Here is a 15903-nt window from a genome sequence, read left to right as displayed (position 1 = left end):
AACACCTTTGCCCTAGTTACACTGCATTCTCCTTCCCTGCTTGGATTTTTTTCCCCCTTTGCACTTAACACTGCCTCGCGTACTGTATTTTTAATTTAATTTTTAAAAGCTTCTCCTTCATTAGAATATGGGCTAGAGAGCAGAGATTGTTTGTTTTGTTCACTGCTGTATTGAGTGGCCTATTAGATTTGCATATTCTTGAAACCGTTTTTAATATTTAAGATTGTAGGTGTTACCTTCCCACACAAATATGGTTGAAGTTAGCATACCAGAAACATTTGTAACTCATCAGTACAGTGTGTTATTTCTTGCCCAGGATTACTAGATCCAATTACAGGGGGAAGAAAAAAGTTGAGGAGTTTCCCTTATATGAACTACTTCTTTGTGAACTGATTGCAAGTCAGGCATGAAATTCAGATGGAGAATTCAAGTCTCTGCTTCTGCAGAGAATTGTAACAAGAGCGATCAGGAGACGCACAAAATGTGTGCTTAAAGACCCCCGTCTCAGCATGCTCTGACTTAAAATAGAAGCACAAACCATGTATTGATAGAAGTGTCTTTTATGATTGCTGTGTGGAAATATATTTTTTTTTAATGTTTATTTTTATTTATTTTGAGAGAGAGAGAGAGAGAGAGGGCACAAGCGGGGCAGGAGGGGGTGGGAGCGAAGAGAGAGAATCCCAAGCAGGCTCTGGGCTGTCAGCGCGGAGCTGGACGTGGGGCTCGATTCCATGAACTGTGAGATCAGGACCTGAGCCGAAATCAAGAGCCAGAGACTTTTAACCGAATGAGTCACCCAAGCACCCCAGTGTGGAAGTATTGATGTTGATAGTGGATAGAGTGGCGCCACCCTGCCCTGCCTTTCACGTGGAGATCCTGCCAAGCAAGTTAGCAATTGTGGGTGTGGGTTTTTCGTGGCTCCCGAGGCCCTGTTTGCTGGCAGTGTGCAAGTAACTGTGCTTTGGTGCCTCAGGAGGAAAGAGATGGGCTGGCCCTTCCCTGCCTTCAAAAAGCTCACGAGGCAGAGAGAGACATAATAGCAAGTTTAAAAAAGGGTAGAATGCTATCACAGATGAACAAGCCTTCCCAGGAGAAGGGGCAATCAAATAATGTCTGGCAGGGAGAGAGACAATCTGGGAAGGCATGGGGAGGAGGTGGCATTGAGTCCCGCACTGAAAGGCACATGTGGGACTCCAGTAGTCAGAGGTCACAGAGCAGCCCATGCCTTGGGGTTTTCCCAAAGTATAATTATCTGGGGATCTTGTCAAACAACAACAACAACATTCTGACTCTGTAGGTCAAGGAGGAGAGGCAGAGATTCTGTACTTCTTGGGTGCCTAGGTGGCTTAGTCAGTTTAAGCGTCCGACTTCAGCTCAGGTCATGATCTCACGGTTCCTGAGTTCTAGGCTCGTGTCGGGCTCTGTGCCGACAGCTCAGAGCCTGGAGACTGCTTCGCATTCTGTGTGTGTCTCTCTCTCTGCCTGTTGCCAGCTCTCTGTCTTTCAAAAATACATAAACATTAAAAAAAAAAAATTCTGCACTTCTGATGGGCTCTCTCGTGATGCTGCTGTTGGTGGCTCTAAGGACAAATCTGGGACCACCGAGTCGCCTGCCTATACCTCCTGGACCTTTGAAGTGGGGGCTCACCTCAGGTTCTGGCCCAGGCTTGACATGTGGTGGGTGGTCTGAGAAGTGCTCTGTTAGAGAAGCGGTAGAGTAGAGTAGAGGCTGGGAGACTAAGACTGATCTTAGGTTTTAGGTAAAAGACCACCTGGCCTGTCCTGATCATTGGCCCATTAATTCAGCCATTGGAACCCCTCCTCCTCCTCCTGAAATTAAAAAAAAAAAAAAAAAAAAAAAAAAAAAAAAAATTAATATTTGTTTATTTTGGAGAGAGAGAGAGAGAGAGAGAGCGACACACACACACACAATCCAAAGCAGGCTCCAGGCTCTGAGCTGTCAGCACAGAGCCCGACTTGGGGATTGAAATCATCAACTGTGAAATCCTGACCTGAGCCCAAGTCAGCTGCCCAACCTACTGAGCCACCCAGGCACCTGGTCCTGAAATCTTTTTTTTGTTTTGCTTTTTTAAGTTTTGATTTATTTATTTTGAGAGAGAGAGAGAGAGAGAGAGAGAGAGAGAGAGACAGAGGGGCAGAGAGAGAGGGAGAGAGAGAATCCCAAGCAGGCTCCATGCTGTCTGCGCGAAGCCCGATTCAGGGCTCGAACACATTAACCATCAGATCATGACCTGAGCAGAAACCAAGAATCAGATGCTTCACTGAGCCACCCAGGCACTCCCCATCCTGAAATCTTTTAAAAGCTTACCTGGTAATTTCCACTGATACCTGTTTAACTATGAGCTCTGATCTCCAGGGACATATTGCTGGAATATTACTTTGGTTCTTCAGAAAGAAACCGATGCCGGGGCGCCTGGGTGGCGCAGTCGGTTAAGTGTCCGACTTCAGCCAGGTCATGATCTCGCGGTCCGTGGGTTCGAGCCCCGCATCAGGCTCTGGGCTGATGGCTCAGAGCCTGGAGCCTGTTTCCGATTCTGTGTCTCCCTCTCTCTCTGCCCCTCCCCCGTTCATGCTCTGTCTCTCTCTGTCCCAAAAATAAATAAACGTTAAAAAAAAAAAAATTAAAAAAAAAAAAAAGAAACCGATGCCATTACTGGTAAAATGTTCAATGTTTTTATAAGCTGCTGTTCCAACTTTTTCTGACCAAGTACAGTGATAACTTTTATTTTTTAATTTTTTATTAAAAAAGTTTTTTAAAGTTTATTTATTTTGAGAGAGAAGGCAAGTAGAAAAGAGGCAGAGAGAGAAGGAGGGAGAGAGAATCCCCAGTAGGCTCTGCACTGTCAGCACGGAGCCCAGATGGGGTTCAAACCCAGGAACTGTGAGATCATGACCTGAGCCAAAATCCGGAGTCAGACTCTTGCCTGTCTGAGCCACCCAGGCGCCCCTCCAGTGATAACTTTTAAAAAACGTAGCTCATGAATTAATTAGGTAGGCCTCACTTTTAGGGACTTGTAACTGGGAGAAGGAGGGATTATACTCGTCCCTGTCTTAAAGCCCTCAGGGGTCCCAGTCGGCCTGCATGACCTCCGCTTGAACCACCCGGGCAGTTGCAGATGGCATAAACGGACACCATTTGGACCCTGCCCTCTCCGTGTTTGGCATAATTGTGGTGGGGACTATAAATTGGAAACGTGTGTAGGCAGAGTCCACTTACTGGTGGCAGAGGCAGAACTGAAAACATCACAGAGATGTTCCTTTCTGTTTCCTCACGAGGGCCACACCCGGACGGTGTCGGGGGGGCTGTCGTGTGAGGTGTCCGCATTAGGAATTCTACCCTCTATACCTGTTTCGTAAGAATTTCATCAGGTTGTGTTCCTGACGGTGATGCTGTCGTCCCCAGAGAAAAACTCTGGCTGCATATGGTGGTGGTGGAGTTTTAGTTAAACGTGGCAGGCACATACGTCCACGGCCATGTACTAAATATACACATACATGTGTGTTTCCAATTTTCTTCCTAGATTTTGGCCCTGATTGCTTTCATCTGCATAGAGACCATCATGGAGTGCTCTCCGTGTGAAGGCCTCTACTTCTTTGAGTTTGTGAGCTGTAGTGCATTTGTGGTGACTGGAGTCTTGCTGATTCTGTTCAGTCTGAACCTTCACGTGAGGATCCCCCAGATCAACTGGAACCTGACAGTGAGTATAGGTCACCACGCTCTGACCCTGGGTGCCGCTCGGCTCCGAGGGAAATTTGGAACCTCTCCGTGTGCTGTTTGGTTCCAGTTCATTTTGATACTTAAATATTTTGTTGTAATTCAACTGTGAAATTTTAAATTTCTTTACTGGGTTGGATGAAACTATAAGGTAATTTGAATCTTCACTAATGGTAAAACCATCATAAAAATTATTTTGACCCCTTGAAAGATGTCATTTCAATCTTATGATCCCCAGAGAAGATTGCTAATGTTGATATTTACAGAATCTGGAAAGAGGAAATGGAATTAATACCTTTATTTTTTTTTCACACTGGACCCAAAAGCCATTTACAAAAGTATTGATTCAAGAAGAATTGAAATTATGAATGAAAATGACCAATGAGTTGCAAAGCCTAGGATTATCATTAAATTCAAAGCAACTGGTAGGACGCAGAGGGTTTGGTGGTTTGATCAGAGTCTTGAGTGGAAAAAGCGTGCCCTCTCGACGGTTTGGGTTCTTAATGACTGGCTCACCCTCTGATCAGCATGGGAAGCTTAGGCCTGGTCCCTCCCGGGCCCCTGTTCCTGGACTTGTGTTACTTTTCCTTACCCTGCTGAATGAGAAAGGAAACTTAATAATAGCACTTGGTTTTCTTGATGTTTCTTTGCAAACACTCACGTGCAAGAGCCCAAAGGAAATCGGTCAGAGACACAAGAAAGCACAGTCAGCTGCCTCCCCCTCTGTGCCTCCTGAGAAGCTGCAGGGTGGCAGGAGCAGGGAGGGTGCTGCAGACCGCCCACCCTTGTGTGAGCTCCTGTCTTGCTGCCTAGTGCTGGGTGTGTGCGGCAGCACGGAAAGTGTGCCCCGGGTGCAGGAGCCAGGGAGGAGGTCCCCTGGCCTGGGAAGGCCACCCCCATGGTGATCCTGTGGGGTACGGAGAGGAGCGGGTCTTCCTGGCAGAATACTCTGTGTGTTGTTCGAACTCCTGGGAGGGAATATAAAAGGAGAGCTGAACTAGAAAAGCTGATTTCAGTCGAAAACTCAGCTGGATTTGTCCTGGTTTTGTGACAGGTTTTAGCATCTCAGGTGGTTTTTATTTTTATTTTTTTAATGTTTGTTTATTTTTGAGAGAGACACAGTATGAGCAGGGGAGGGCCAGAGAGAGGGAGACACAGAATCCGAAGCAGGCTCCAGGCTCAGAGCCGTCAGCACTGAGCCCGACACGGGGATTGAACTCACAAACCGCGAGATCATGATGCAAGCTGAAGTCAGACGCTTAACCGACTGAGCCACCCAGGTGCCCCAGCATCTTAAGTATTTTTAATTTTTTTTTTAAATATTTTTTTAATGTTTATTTATTTTTGAGACAGAGAGAGACAGAGTATGAACGGGGGAGGGTCAGAGAGAGAGGGAGACACAGAATCCGAAGCAGGCTCCAGGCTCTGAGCCATCAGCACAGAGCCTGACGTGGGGCTCGAACTCACGGACTGTGAGATCATGACCTGAGCCGAAGTCGGACGCCCAACCGACTGAGCCACCCAGGCGCCCCTCAAGTATTTTTAAGATAAAGTTTGTGTTCTCCATTAAAAAATGTTCACAGAGTTGTGAGCATTTATCCATTTAAATTGACAGTGTAGTAGACAGAGGGCATAGGACAACCTCATTAGCCTCCTCCAACCGGAATGCAAAGTGCCGGAGGACCCGTTTGACAAAGAAGTGGCTGCCAGGAAGACCAGGGACTTTGAATTAGACATTTTTGGGTTCAAGTGCAAGGTGGTTCTTAAGATCTGTGTGTGACTCTGGGCAGGTCACTTACAGCCGCATGTTGAAGGCCACCATTGGTAAGGTGGAGGCGATAGTATTTTACAGGCTTGTTTTAAGAAGGAAATGAAACAATGTGTATAAGGGGACCTCAAGCCAGTGTGCGCTGCTGCCTGCATAAGAAGTATTTTTTTTTTTTTTATAATTTAACTTTATTTTTTAAGATTTACATCCAAATTAGTATATAGTGAAGCAGTGACTTCAGGAGTAAATTCCTTAATTCCTTACCCATTTAGCCCATCCCCCCTCCCATAACCCTGTATAAGAAGTATTAATATTATCACAAGTGAGAGTGGTTTTCTTTTTTTTTTTAACTATTAACAAAATTTTTTAAATATTTGTTTATTTTTGAGAGAGAGGGCAAGCAAGCGGGTGAGGGACAGAGAGAGGAGACACAGAATCCCAAGCAGGCTCCAGGCTCTGAGCTGTTAGCACAGAACCCAACGCGGGGCTTGAACTCACGAACTGTGAGATCATGACCTGAGCCGAAGTTGGACACTGAACTCACTGAGCCACCCAGGTGCCCCACGAGAGTTGTTTTCTATCAGCCACATCTTTCTCCTGCAGACTTCTGCCAGGATTGGCTTTACTCCCTTAATTCAGTCTTATCTTCTGATTTGACAGCTGTGAATCTGTTAAAAGACTTCACACTGCAGCTTTATAACTAATTCATATTGGTCTTTATCCCCAGAAATACCTACTTAGTGAGCTTTCTGGAATTCATATTTTTTCTATTTTTTTTTAAAGTTTACTTATTTTTGAGAGAAAGAGAGGGCGCAAGCAGGGAGAGGCAGAGAGACAGGGAGACAGAGAATCTCAAGCAGGCTCTGTGCTGTTAGCACAAAGCCCAACACGGGGCTCGACCTCATGAACCGAGAGATCATGACCCGAGCCGAAATCAAGACTTGGACACTTACCCAACTGAGCCACTCAGCCGTCCTGGATTTTCCTATTTTAATCATGAAGGGCTTTCTGCTTGGTGACTACCACATTATTCAGTCATACTGAAGTGCCTCTTTTTCACTGGGAAGTTAACATACATCATTTTCTTCTGGACGGTGTCGGTGGAGCAAACACCTGAGTGAGTGATGTGGTCACTTGAGAATGCTTTCAATTTTTTGGGATCCTTTTTCCAGAATTTCCACCCCCCCATTTTTTTTTAAGTTTATTTATTTATTTTGAGAGAGAAAGAGAGGGAGGGAGGGAACCCCTAGCAGGCTCCACATCATCAGTGCAGAGCCCGATGTGGGGCTCGAACTCATGGAGCCGTGAGATCATGACCTGAACTGAAACCAAGAGTTGGATGCCCAACCACCTGAGCCACCCAGACGCGCTGAGAATTTCCAACCTTTTAGAGCAGATGAAGGTGTTTGCTTATCCAACAGAAGAGTATGTGAGTACATGAACTTGAGGAGGTAGTACTTACTGAGGAGAGCTCAGGTCATCTATTCTTTGGGAGGGGAGAAAAAGTGAGCTCTTCAGGGCTGGACACAGCTTATTGGGATTGGGTTTCCCAGTTGGAATCCCTACAGAGGGTTGGCCTTGGCTGTGTTGTGTTTTTCTAACAAGGCGGTAGGAGTTATTGTCATCAACAGAGCTTGCTAGTGAATGAAATAGGGTGTGATTAGTATAGATTTAGCAAAATGGTCGTTCAGGAGCCTACATTGACATAAAAATATTCATGAAAAATGGCACATAAGGAGGAGGTTGCAAAGTGTGTATTTTATACAAGCATTATTTGATGCAAGCAGAAAGATTCTGTTAGCTCTGGGTTTGCTTGTTTGTTTGTTGATGAATCTATGGGACTTACCACGTGGTATTTGTTTTTCTCTGTATATTAGGGGTTCATGCCTGTGTGTCCTCTCTGTGTTTACCTTGGTTACTGTCCCAGGCCTCTTGCCCCACCCCTTCCTTCTCTTCTCTCATCCCTTTCCCACCACTGAAAGCCCACTAGCTGCTCCCAGTCTCCCTAGCTGGTGCTACGAGCCCGTCAGGGCCTGCTCAGCCTAACTTCGTAACCAGCAGGGAGGTCTGCACGTGCTGTCTCTCCTGCCCTACTCCCAATCTGTGTTTTCCCACCTCTCACTGTCAAATACAGATCATTCAGAAAAATTCATTAAAATGTACAGTTGAATGAAGAATGATAAAGACGGTGGAGTCACCGCTTGGGTCAAAAGGTAAATTAGACGTTCTTGAGAGTACTCTGGTCGTGATCTCTGGGGCCTCCATGTTCCTGGATCCCCAGGCTATTCCTCAGTTCTCCCCTCACTCAACATGTTTTAAATATATATTTTTTTCATTTGAGAGAGACAGAAACAGTGCCAGTGGGGGAGGGGCAGAGAGAGAAGGAGAGAAAATCCCAAGCAGGCTCCACGCTGCCAGCACAGAGGCTGATGCGCAGCTCCAACCCACGAAACCTCGAGATCATGACCGAGAGTCAGACACCTAACTGACTGAGCCACCCAGGCGCCCGCCCATCTCCTCACTGAACATTTGAGCGGAATCTGCCATGGAACGCTCTGTTCTTGCTGCTGTACTCTCCACTCTTGCCTGCCCTGATACTACCCTGTCCTGGCTTTTCTCCTTCCTCCTTGGTTTCCTTCTCAGTGCCTTAGCGGCCCTCGCTCATCCCACAGACCTCTCCGGATCAAAAACCCAGGTTGGTTGGGTGTTGAGTTGGGACAGTCTGAGTCACCCAGAGGAGCCACCTGAAGAGCCCCAAGGACTTGGCCGTGACTCATTGTGTGGGGTTTCTGACACAACTTTTTACACCAAATGTGTCTTTTTTTTTTTTTTTTTTTTTTTTTTCTGACACCAAATCTGTGTAGTTTTTCCAGACCGAGCAGTTCTCTAATTCTCTGACACTAACTAGGTGTCCAAAAACTCAACTCCATTCCGACACTAACGCCTACAGTTGACACAGATCCCCAGGCGAAGGGCTTAGTTCCTCGAGACTGCCCCCACTTCGCACACCTGCCACAAATGGAGCTCCCAGGTCACCTGCACCAACTGCAGATTTGGGCGTTCTCACAGCTGCCTCCTCAGGTTCGTAGTTCTCTAGAGTAGCTTACAGAACTAGGGAAAAGTGCTTACTTATGATTACTGGTTTGTTGTAAAGGATACAACGCAGGAACAGCCACGTGGAAGAGATGTGTTATGTGGAGGGCAGGATCCAGAAATCTCAACGTGCTGGAGCCTCTGACCTCCTGGAGTTGGGGTGCAGCACCCTCCCGGCCTGGGTGTGGAGTCACCAGCTCGGAAGCTCCCTGAACCCCGTCATTTGGAGGTTTTTAGGGAGGTTTCATTATGTAGGCATGATTGGTTAAAATCGTTGGTCGTTTGGAGGTTGAACCCAATCTCTAGCCCTTCTCCCCTCCCTGGAGGTTGGTGCAGATGAGGCAGAAAGTTCTAACCCTCTAACAGCCTGGTTGGTTTTTCTGGTAACCACCTCCCATCCTGAAACTATCCAGGGGCTCCAGAGAGTCACCTCATTAGCACAAACTAATGGTTGTTTATGGTTGAGAGGGGCTCCTTATGAACCACAAAAGATACTCCCATCATCCCAGAAAATGCCAAGGAACTGGGGACAAAGACCAAATACATATTTTTGTATTATACCACACATCCTTTCTGGTACTCCGTTCCTTTCCCATAAAAGCAGAAATAACACGTGTCCTACTTTATACATATTTTGGGTCATAATTAGGTTAGGATCTGTGAAGTTATACACACATGTGCGCACGCACACACACACGCACACAGAGTTGGCACAACAGAGACTCCATGGAGAGTATTTGCCACTATCATCAGTATTAGGATTGTCCCTTTGATACTGGGGCCATTCGAGCACAAGTCCGTGCGTGGTATAGACTGAGTGGCTGTGAACTTGCTCTCTCATCCTTGTGTAGAACCGATGCCAGAGCCAGCCACGGAGCCCCGTGGTTTGGGAGCAATTGCAGTGACAGGCTGGGGCCCAACCTGTTCACAACTATCTCACCTGTTATCAGTCCGGCAAACATGAACCGGATACCTACTTTGTGCCAGAACTTGGAACTGAAAGCACATGGCAGGTGGATGCAAGCTGCTTGCCTGTGGACAGGTGTGCTCCATCAGATCCAGTTTTGTGTGTGGCCTGGCGGGACACAGGCAAGGAGGTGGTGGATTCCCTGGGCAGGAGCCTGGAGTGGGCCAGTCAGGGGAAATTCAGAGAAAACGCCAGATTCCAGCTGGGCCTTGAGAGATGAGTGGGTGACTCCTGGGCACAGAGTGTGGAAGGGTGGGGCATGTTACAGGACGGCCCATTCTCGGGGACTGGCTTGGGCTTGTAGACTCGGGGCCTCTGGGGCTGGAGACCGGGGAGGCAGGCAGGTGGTTCTCCTACTCAGCCCCCGCTGACCCTGTGGTTGCCATAGGGCACTTCTGGAACGGTTTTTCAAAGGCAGCTAGAAGGTTGTTTGTTTGTTTGTTTGTTTGTTTTTAAGAACTTAGTTTTTTACGTACAGTCTTCTGGTGTTTTTTTTTTTTTTAATTTTTTTTTTTCAACGTTTATTTATTTTTGGGACAGAGAGAGACAGAGCATGAACGAGGGAGGGGCAGAGAGAGAGGAAGACACAGAATCGGAAACAGGCTCCAGGCTCCGAGCCATCAGCCCAGAGCCCGACGCGGGGCTCGAACTCACGGACCGCGAGATCGTGACCTGGCTGAAGTCGGACGCTTAACCGACTGCGCCACCCAGGTGCCCCAGTCTTCTGGTGTTTTAATGTCGGTGTGTTCAAATTTGCTTTGAAAGCCGTGCACGTCAAACCTGTCTGTGGGCCAGATATGGTCAATAGGTCTCGGGTTCGCACCCTCTAGGCCACACCCTGTTGATCTGTTCTTGGAGTTACAGGGGTTCACATCTGTACCTCCTGGTGTGTCACTGAAGAAGGGACCCAAGTGTGTGTGTATGTGAGGGTGGTTTTCATTCTTTTCATGAGCCTGGGTGGCTCATTTGGTTAAGCATCCCGACTTTGGCTCAGGTCATGATCTCACAGTTCATGGGCTTGAGCCTGTTGTCAGGGGCTCTGTGCTGACAGCTCAGAGCCTAGAGCCTGCTTCTCATTCTGTGTCTCCCTCTCTCTCTGCCCCTCCCCCACTCGCTATCTCTGTCTCTGTCTCTGTCTCTCTCAAAAATAAACATTAAAAAAAAAAAAGCATTAAAGAAAGTTAAACACCACTGTTGACTACTCCCCCCAAAGCCTGTTCTAAGGTCATGTCCATGTGTGCCCCCTAAGGTGAAGGATGAACCTACAAGGCCTGATGTTTGTTTCATGGATGAGGAACTCACGTAGTTGACGCCAATGAACATGTGCAGTATTCCACTTTTAAGCCTTTTAATAAAGCCGTGCAGGGGAATAAGTGTTTGTTACAGAAAAATGGGAAGATACAGATAAAGGAAAAAAAAATCATGTGATGATCCAACACAAATGAAAACATACGTCTACACAAAAGCTAGTAAGTTCATAATAGCATTGTTTAAAACAACCGGAAAGTAGAAACAACTCAGATGTCCAAAAACTGATGAAAAGGTAAATAACATGTGGGGTACCTGTACAATGGAATACTATATAGTAAGAGAAGGGAATGAAGTGTTGATCTGTGCTCCATCCTGAATGAACCTTAGAAATCTTAAACTGAGTGGGAGAAGCCAATCCAAAAGAGCACATAATATATAATTCTATTTATATGAAATGTCCAGAATAGGAAGATCCAAAGAGACAGAAAGCAGGTTAGTGGTTGCCTGGGATTAGGAGAGGGATGAAGAATTAACTGCTAATGAGTTTCTTTTTGGTACTGAAAATGTTCTAAAATTAGATAATGGTAGGTGCGCCTGGGTGGCTCAGTTGGTTAAGTATCTGACTCTTGGTTTCAGCTCAGGTCATGATCTCATGGTTTGTGAGTTTGAGCCCCATGTCTGGCTCTGTGCTGACAGCATGGAGCCTGCTTGGGGTTCTCTCTTCTCTGTCTTTGTCCCTCCCCACCTCTCTCTCTCTCTCTCTCTCTCTCTCTCTCTCTCTCACCCTCTCTCAAATAAATAAACATTAAAAAAAATAAAATAAAATTAGATCATGGTAATTGAATTGCACATCTTAATTGGGTATATTATATGGCATATGAGTTCTATCTCAATAAAGTTATTAAAAAGTCATACGTGATACAAACCATTGGGATAACCACTTGTAAAACTTGATATAAGCTTCTAGACTATGTAGACTATCTTTCACCTAGGCATGTATGTTGTGATAACGTGTGTGGGGGGTGGTGTGGAATGGAATCATTAGAATTATGCTTTTTCACTTAAACTATTTTAAGTATATTTCATGTTAAATATACAACTTCACCATAATGACTGCATAGTTTCCATTGTGGAGATACCATTTTATTTAACAACTCCTTTATTCTTGAGCATTTTGTTTGTTTCCAGTTTTTGAGGGTTTTTTTTGTTTTTGTTTTTTGGGTTTTTTTTTTTTTTTTTTTTTTGCTATGTTAAGGATTATGATGAACATCCTTATACTGAGACCTTTGCACTAGTGTGATATTTAAGATGAATTTCCAAATGTGGAAATCATAGGCAACACGAACCTTTTTAAAACCTTTGATGCATATAGGCCCTTGACCAATTTATATTTTTACACTGTCACCAATAATGTACATACTATTTGGTTTGATGTTTGGCCTCAGCATGTATCACAAAACTCCCCCCACTTCTGAATAGTGTTTGTTTTGGAAAGTACATTTTATATTCTTTATTCCTACAGCACCTTACCCAGACCTGAGCATTTTAACTGAACACTTCCTGGTTTGAATTTGTGAAAAACTTGCCCTTACTTCACATTGGTCACAGCTGAAAACTATTGTGCTGGCAGACGGTTTCTGAACAGAGTTTTGTAGTTGGCGTTTGCTTCACTCTGTGAGCCCCTAGGGAAGCCCGCACCAGCAGTGTGCTGGGGTTCCTGCTGCGTAGGCTCAGTACCTCTGTGATGAGAACGTTGCTTTTTTGCAACTTTGGAAAGAGATGACGGGGCACCTGGGTGGCTCATTTGGTCGAGCGTCCGACTCTTGATTTCAGCTCAGGTCATGATCCCAGGATTGTGGGATCAAGCCCCATGTTGGGCTCTGTGCTCTCATCACGGAACTTGATTGGGATTCTCTCTCTCTCTCCCTCTCTCTTCCCCTCCCCAACTCCGGCACACATACACACACGTCTGTGTGTGTGTGTGTGTGTGTGTGTGTGTGTGCGCGCGCGTGCGCGCGTTAGCACGCGCATTGTATGTCGCTCTCAAAATAAATAAACATTTTTAAAAAAAAGGAGATGGCCCTTGAGGACCCACTTGGTGTTGATGCACAAACAGTCCAGCATTTCCCCTGGATTTTGCTTCCCTGTAGAGATTATATGGACTCTGGTATGACCCCGGCTGTCAGCATCCCATTGTCACATTGGCGATTACAGTAGCAGCAGTTAATGTACAGGGAACCGTAGCTGTGAGTGTCTCCACCTGACCCCTAGAATAACTCTGTGAGGTGGGGGTACTGTTCCCACATGAGACACAAGAAGCAAAATGGCTTGTCCCAAGTCATGGTGGGTAAGGACCCACATCAGGCTGTGACACTTAATCGATGTGCTCTGTTTGTCTTCACAGCTGAGACAGGAGTTAAATCTTGGAAGCATTGGATACCTAACCTCATTTGCTTTGCAAAAAACTTAGGAGAAAATCCTCTAGGTTTTAGCCATAGAGACCCATGAAAGACCATGCATAAGAAAGAGCATGAGGTCTGGCTAAGTGAGTTCTCTAGGTCTAAAAACCCATGCACTTGCCAAGTCACAAATGAATGAGGGGGGGTGAGTGGCGATGGAGGGCACTTGGCCAGTTACAGTACATTCTGGACTTCTGGGGAGTGCTGCCCATGCTGAGGTGATTTTAACGTAGTTTGAAAAGATGACAGTAGAACTCAAAATGGTAATTAACGTGCATGTCCTTAATGGGTTAGCAGTTTGGGTTTCTGTAATAATGCATTAAGAAATGACAACGTGGTTGATTAAAATGTGGATTTTGCTGTGGTGACATATCAAGTAGCATCATCATAAGCTGGTGTCATCTTTGCCTTCCTTTGTGGGACCAGTACCCCTGGGCCATTGAGACTAAAATATGGTGTCATCAGAGAGGCTGGGCCTTGTGCTGCTTTTAGGGCAAAGCAGGAAATCATTCTTTCCAAGTGACTTTATCTTCTTCTTTAGGATTTGGTCAACACTGGACTCAGCACTTTCTTTTTCTTTATTGCTTCGATTGTACTGGCTGCTTTAAACCACAAAACCGGAGCAGAAATTGCTGCCGTGGTAAGTGAACTCAGGCTGATTTGTGCACCCTGTGACTTGCTCTCCTCTGTCCCCTAGCCTGCGTCCTGCTCGTTCTTCCCTAGCTTTTTCTTTGCTAACGATGTTCTTACTGAGTCAGTGGAGGTCCTGGTTCCTTCAGCGCTATGGTTCTCAAAGTGTGGTCCCCAGAAGAGCAGCCTCAGCATCACCGAGGAACTTGTTAGAAATGCCATTCCCAGGCTCCCCCAGAGCTAGTGAATTAGAGAGCCCCAGTAATAAGCCCTCCGGGTGATTCAGGTGCATGCTCAAATTTGAGAATCACTGCTTTAGTCTGTTTCCAGAGCCCTACGTGTCTGTTAGTGATGTTACTTTTAAGAGCCTTATCTGTCAATGTGTGGGGGAGAATCTTAAGAAGAAGTAGGCCTGACTCCATGTAGCAGTCAGGTGACATGTTTTTGTTCTTTGAGGTGGAATGCCTTCGGGGGAGGGTGGGAACCAGATAACCTTAAGACTTTCACGCTCTGTGTTTTGCATTTCTATATTGCTCTGTATTTATAATGAACATGTAGCACTTTTGCCATGGTGGGGGGGCTGCTGGTTTGAAACGTTTGTAAAAAATATTAAGCCAGCTACTGTCCCTAGTGTCACTCAGTGGATTCATCATCAGTCCTTTCGAATCATTAAAATTATACTGCTTTTTACCCCGGAGCTGACCACCTGGAGCTGCCCAGGGGCGAGGCAGCTGGACAGCAGACAGAGGCTGGGGGGCTGTGATTTGGAAAGTCAGGCATTATGGCTTGATTAGGGGCTGACACCTGAGACCCTCATTTTCTGTCTATATGGTATTTTGGTCTACATTTTACTTTCTTACCTGGGACCAGTGGCCATGAAGGTGTTGTAAAAGAGGCACTTCTGTGATTGTTTGTTTTTTAACTTTTTTTAACGTTTATTTATTTTTGAGAGAGAACGTGCACAGGAGGGCCAGAAAGAGGGAGACAGAGGATCCGAAGCAGGCTCTGCGCAGTGAGCATAGAAGAGCCCGACACGGGGCTCAAACCCACAATCCCCGAGATCACGACCTGAGCCAAAACCAAGAGTTGGCCGCTTAACCGACTGAGCTACCCAGGCCACCCTTGTTTGTTTGTTTTTAATAGATCCAAAATACTTTAAAAGAAGTCTTGGGCTGTCTTCAGGTGATGCAGAACTTTATGTGGGTTGTGTTCACTGCGCACTTGGCCACAGTCAGACAGCTGAATGTCAGTGGGTCTGGGCATTGTGGGTACAGCTGGGACAGTTGCACACATCTCGGGTGAATGTGAGCTGCTCAGGGCAGGTCCTGCCCTCACACCCGGTACGCGGCTGACGTGTCTGAGGACTGACCGTGCCCGTGTTTTGCAGATATTTGGCTTCTTGGCAACCGCGGTATATGCAGTGAACACGTTCCTGGCGGTGCAGAAATGGAGACTCAGCATCCACCAGCAGAGTGCCAGTGACTACATCCGAGCCCGCACGGAGTCCAGAGACGTGGACGGTCGCCCTGAGATCCAGCGCCTGGACACATGAGCACCTGCCATCCTCTTCCCTCTTGTCCCCGTGCCCATCCTTTCAGACAAGTTTTCTTTCCCTCATCATGTCAGATTTTCCCGTGATTAAGTTGAATTTTGTCCTCTTTGGTGAAAGTTCATCCTGGGAAAGGGTTTTCAGAGCCCGCGTTGGCAGGTATTTGAGGCAGGGAGCCGTCGCGCCCAGCTGTTCTGACCGAGGCGGGCGGCAGAGGCCTGCCGATCGGTCCAGCGTTGGGTGGCCATGGTTGCCGCCGACCTTACCGGCTGCCGCGTCTGCTTTAGGTCTTCGCTGTCCCCGAGCACAGGCTTCACATCTGACTCCGAGCCACCCTGTCATATATTTTTGTGACAGCTCAAGACTTTGGATTAATGGGGGCTGCTAGGAGGGGGTGGAAATCAAGGAATGAAGGTGTGGGGTTGGCAGCGATCGCCGGGCAGCCCCCTC

General features: G+C 46.5%; 1 protein-coding gene across 2 annotated transcripts in view; it reads left to right on the top strand.

The window, feature by feature from the left end:
• CMTM4 (CKLF like MARVEL transmembrane domain containing 4) overlaps positions 1-15562 on the top strand; it is a 63947-nt gene extending 48385 nt beyond the window's left edge. Inside the window, exons 2-4 of one of the 2 annotated variants that reach the window (XM_040498230.1) lie at positions 3543-3719; positions 13816-13914; positions 15292-15562. In XM_040498230.1, the coding sequence (XP_040354164.1) occupies positions 3543-3719; positions 13816-13914; positions 15292-15456 (441 nt within the window). In that variant the 3' untranslated portion in view covers positions 15457-15562. The remainder of the gene's footprint in view (positions 1-3542; positions 3720-13815; positions 13915-15291) is intronic. The other variant, XM_040498231.1, reaches the window with a different exon arrangement.
• The last annotated feature ends 341 nt before the right edge of the window (positions 15563-15903 follow it).

This window comes from Herpailurus yagouaroundi, unplaced genomic scaffold, assembly GCF_014898765.1.
Source record: "Herpailurus yagouaroundi ecotype Mexico unplaced genomic scaffold, PumYag 190, whole genome shotgun sequence".
NCBI classification, from domain to species: Eukaryota; Metazoa; Chordata; class Mammalia; order Carnivora; family Felidae; genus Herpailurus; species Herpailurus yagouaroundi.
Note: the sequence above shows the minus strand (reverse complement) of the source record. Positions and strands in the feature narration are given on the sequence as shown.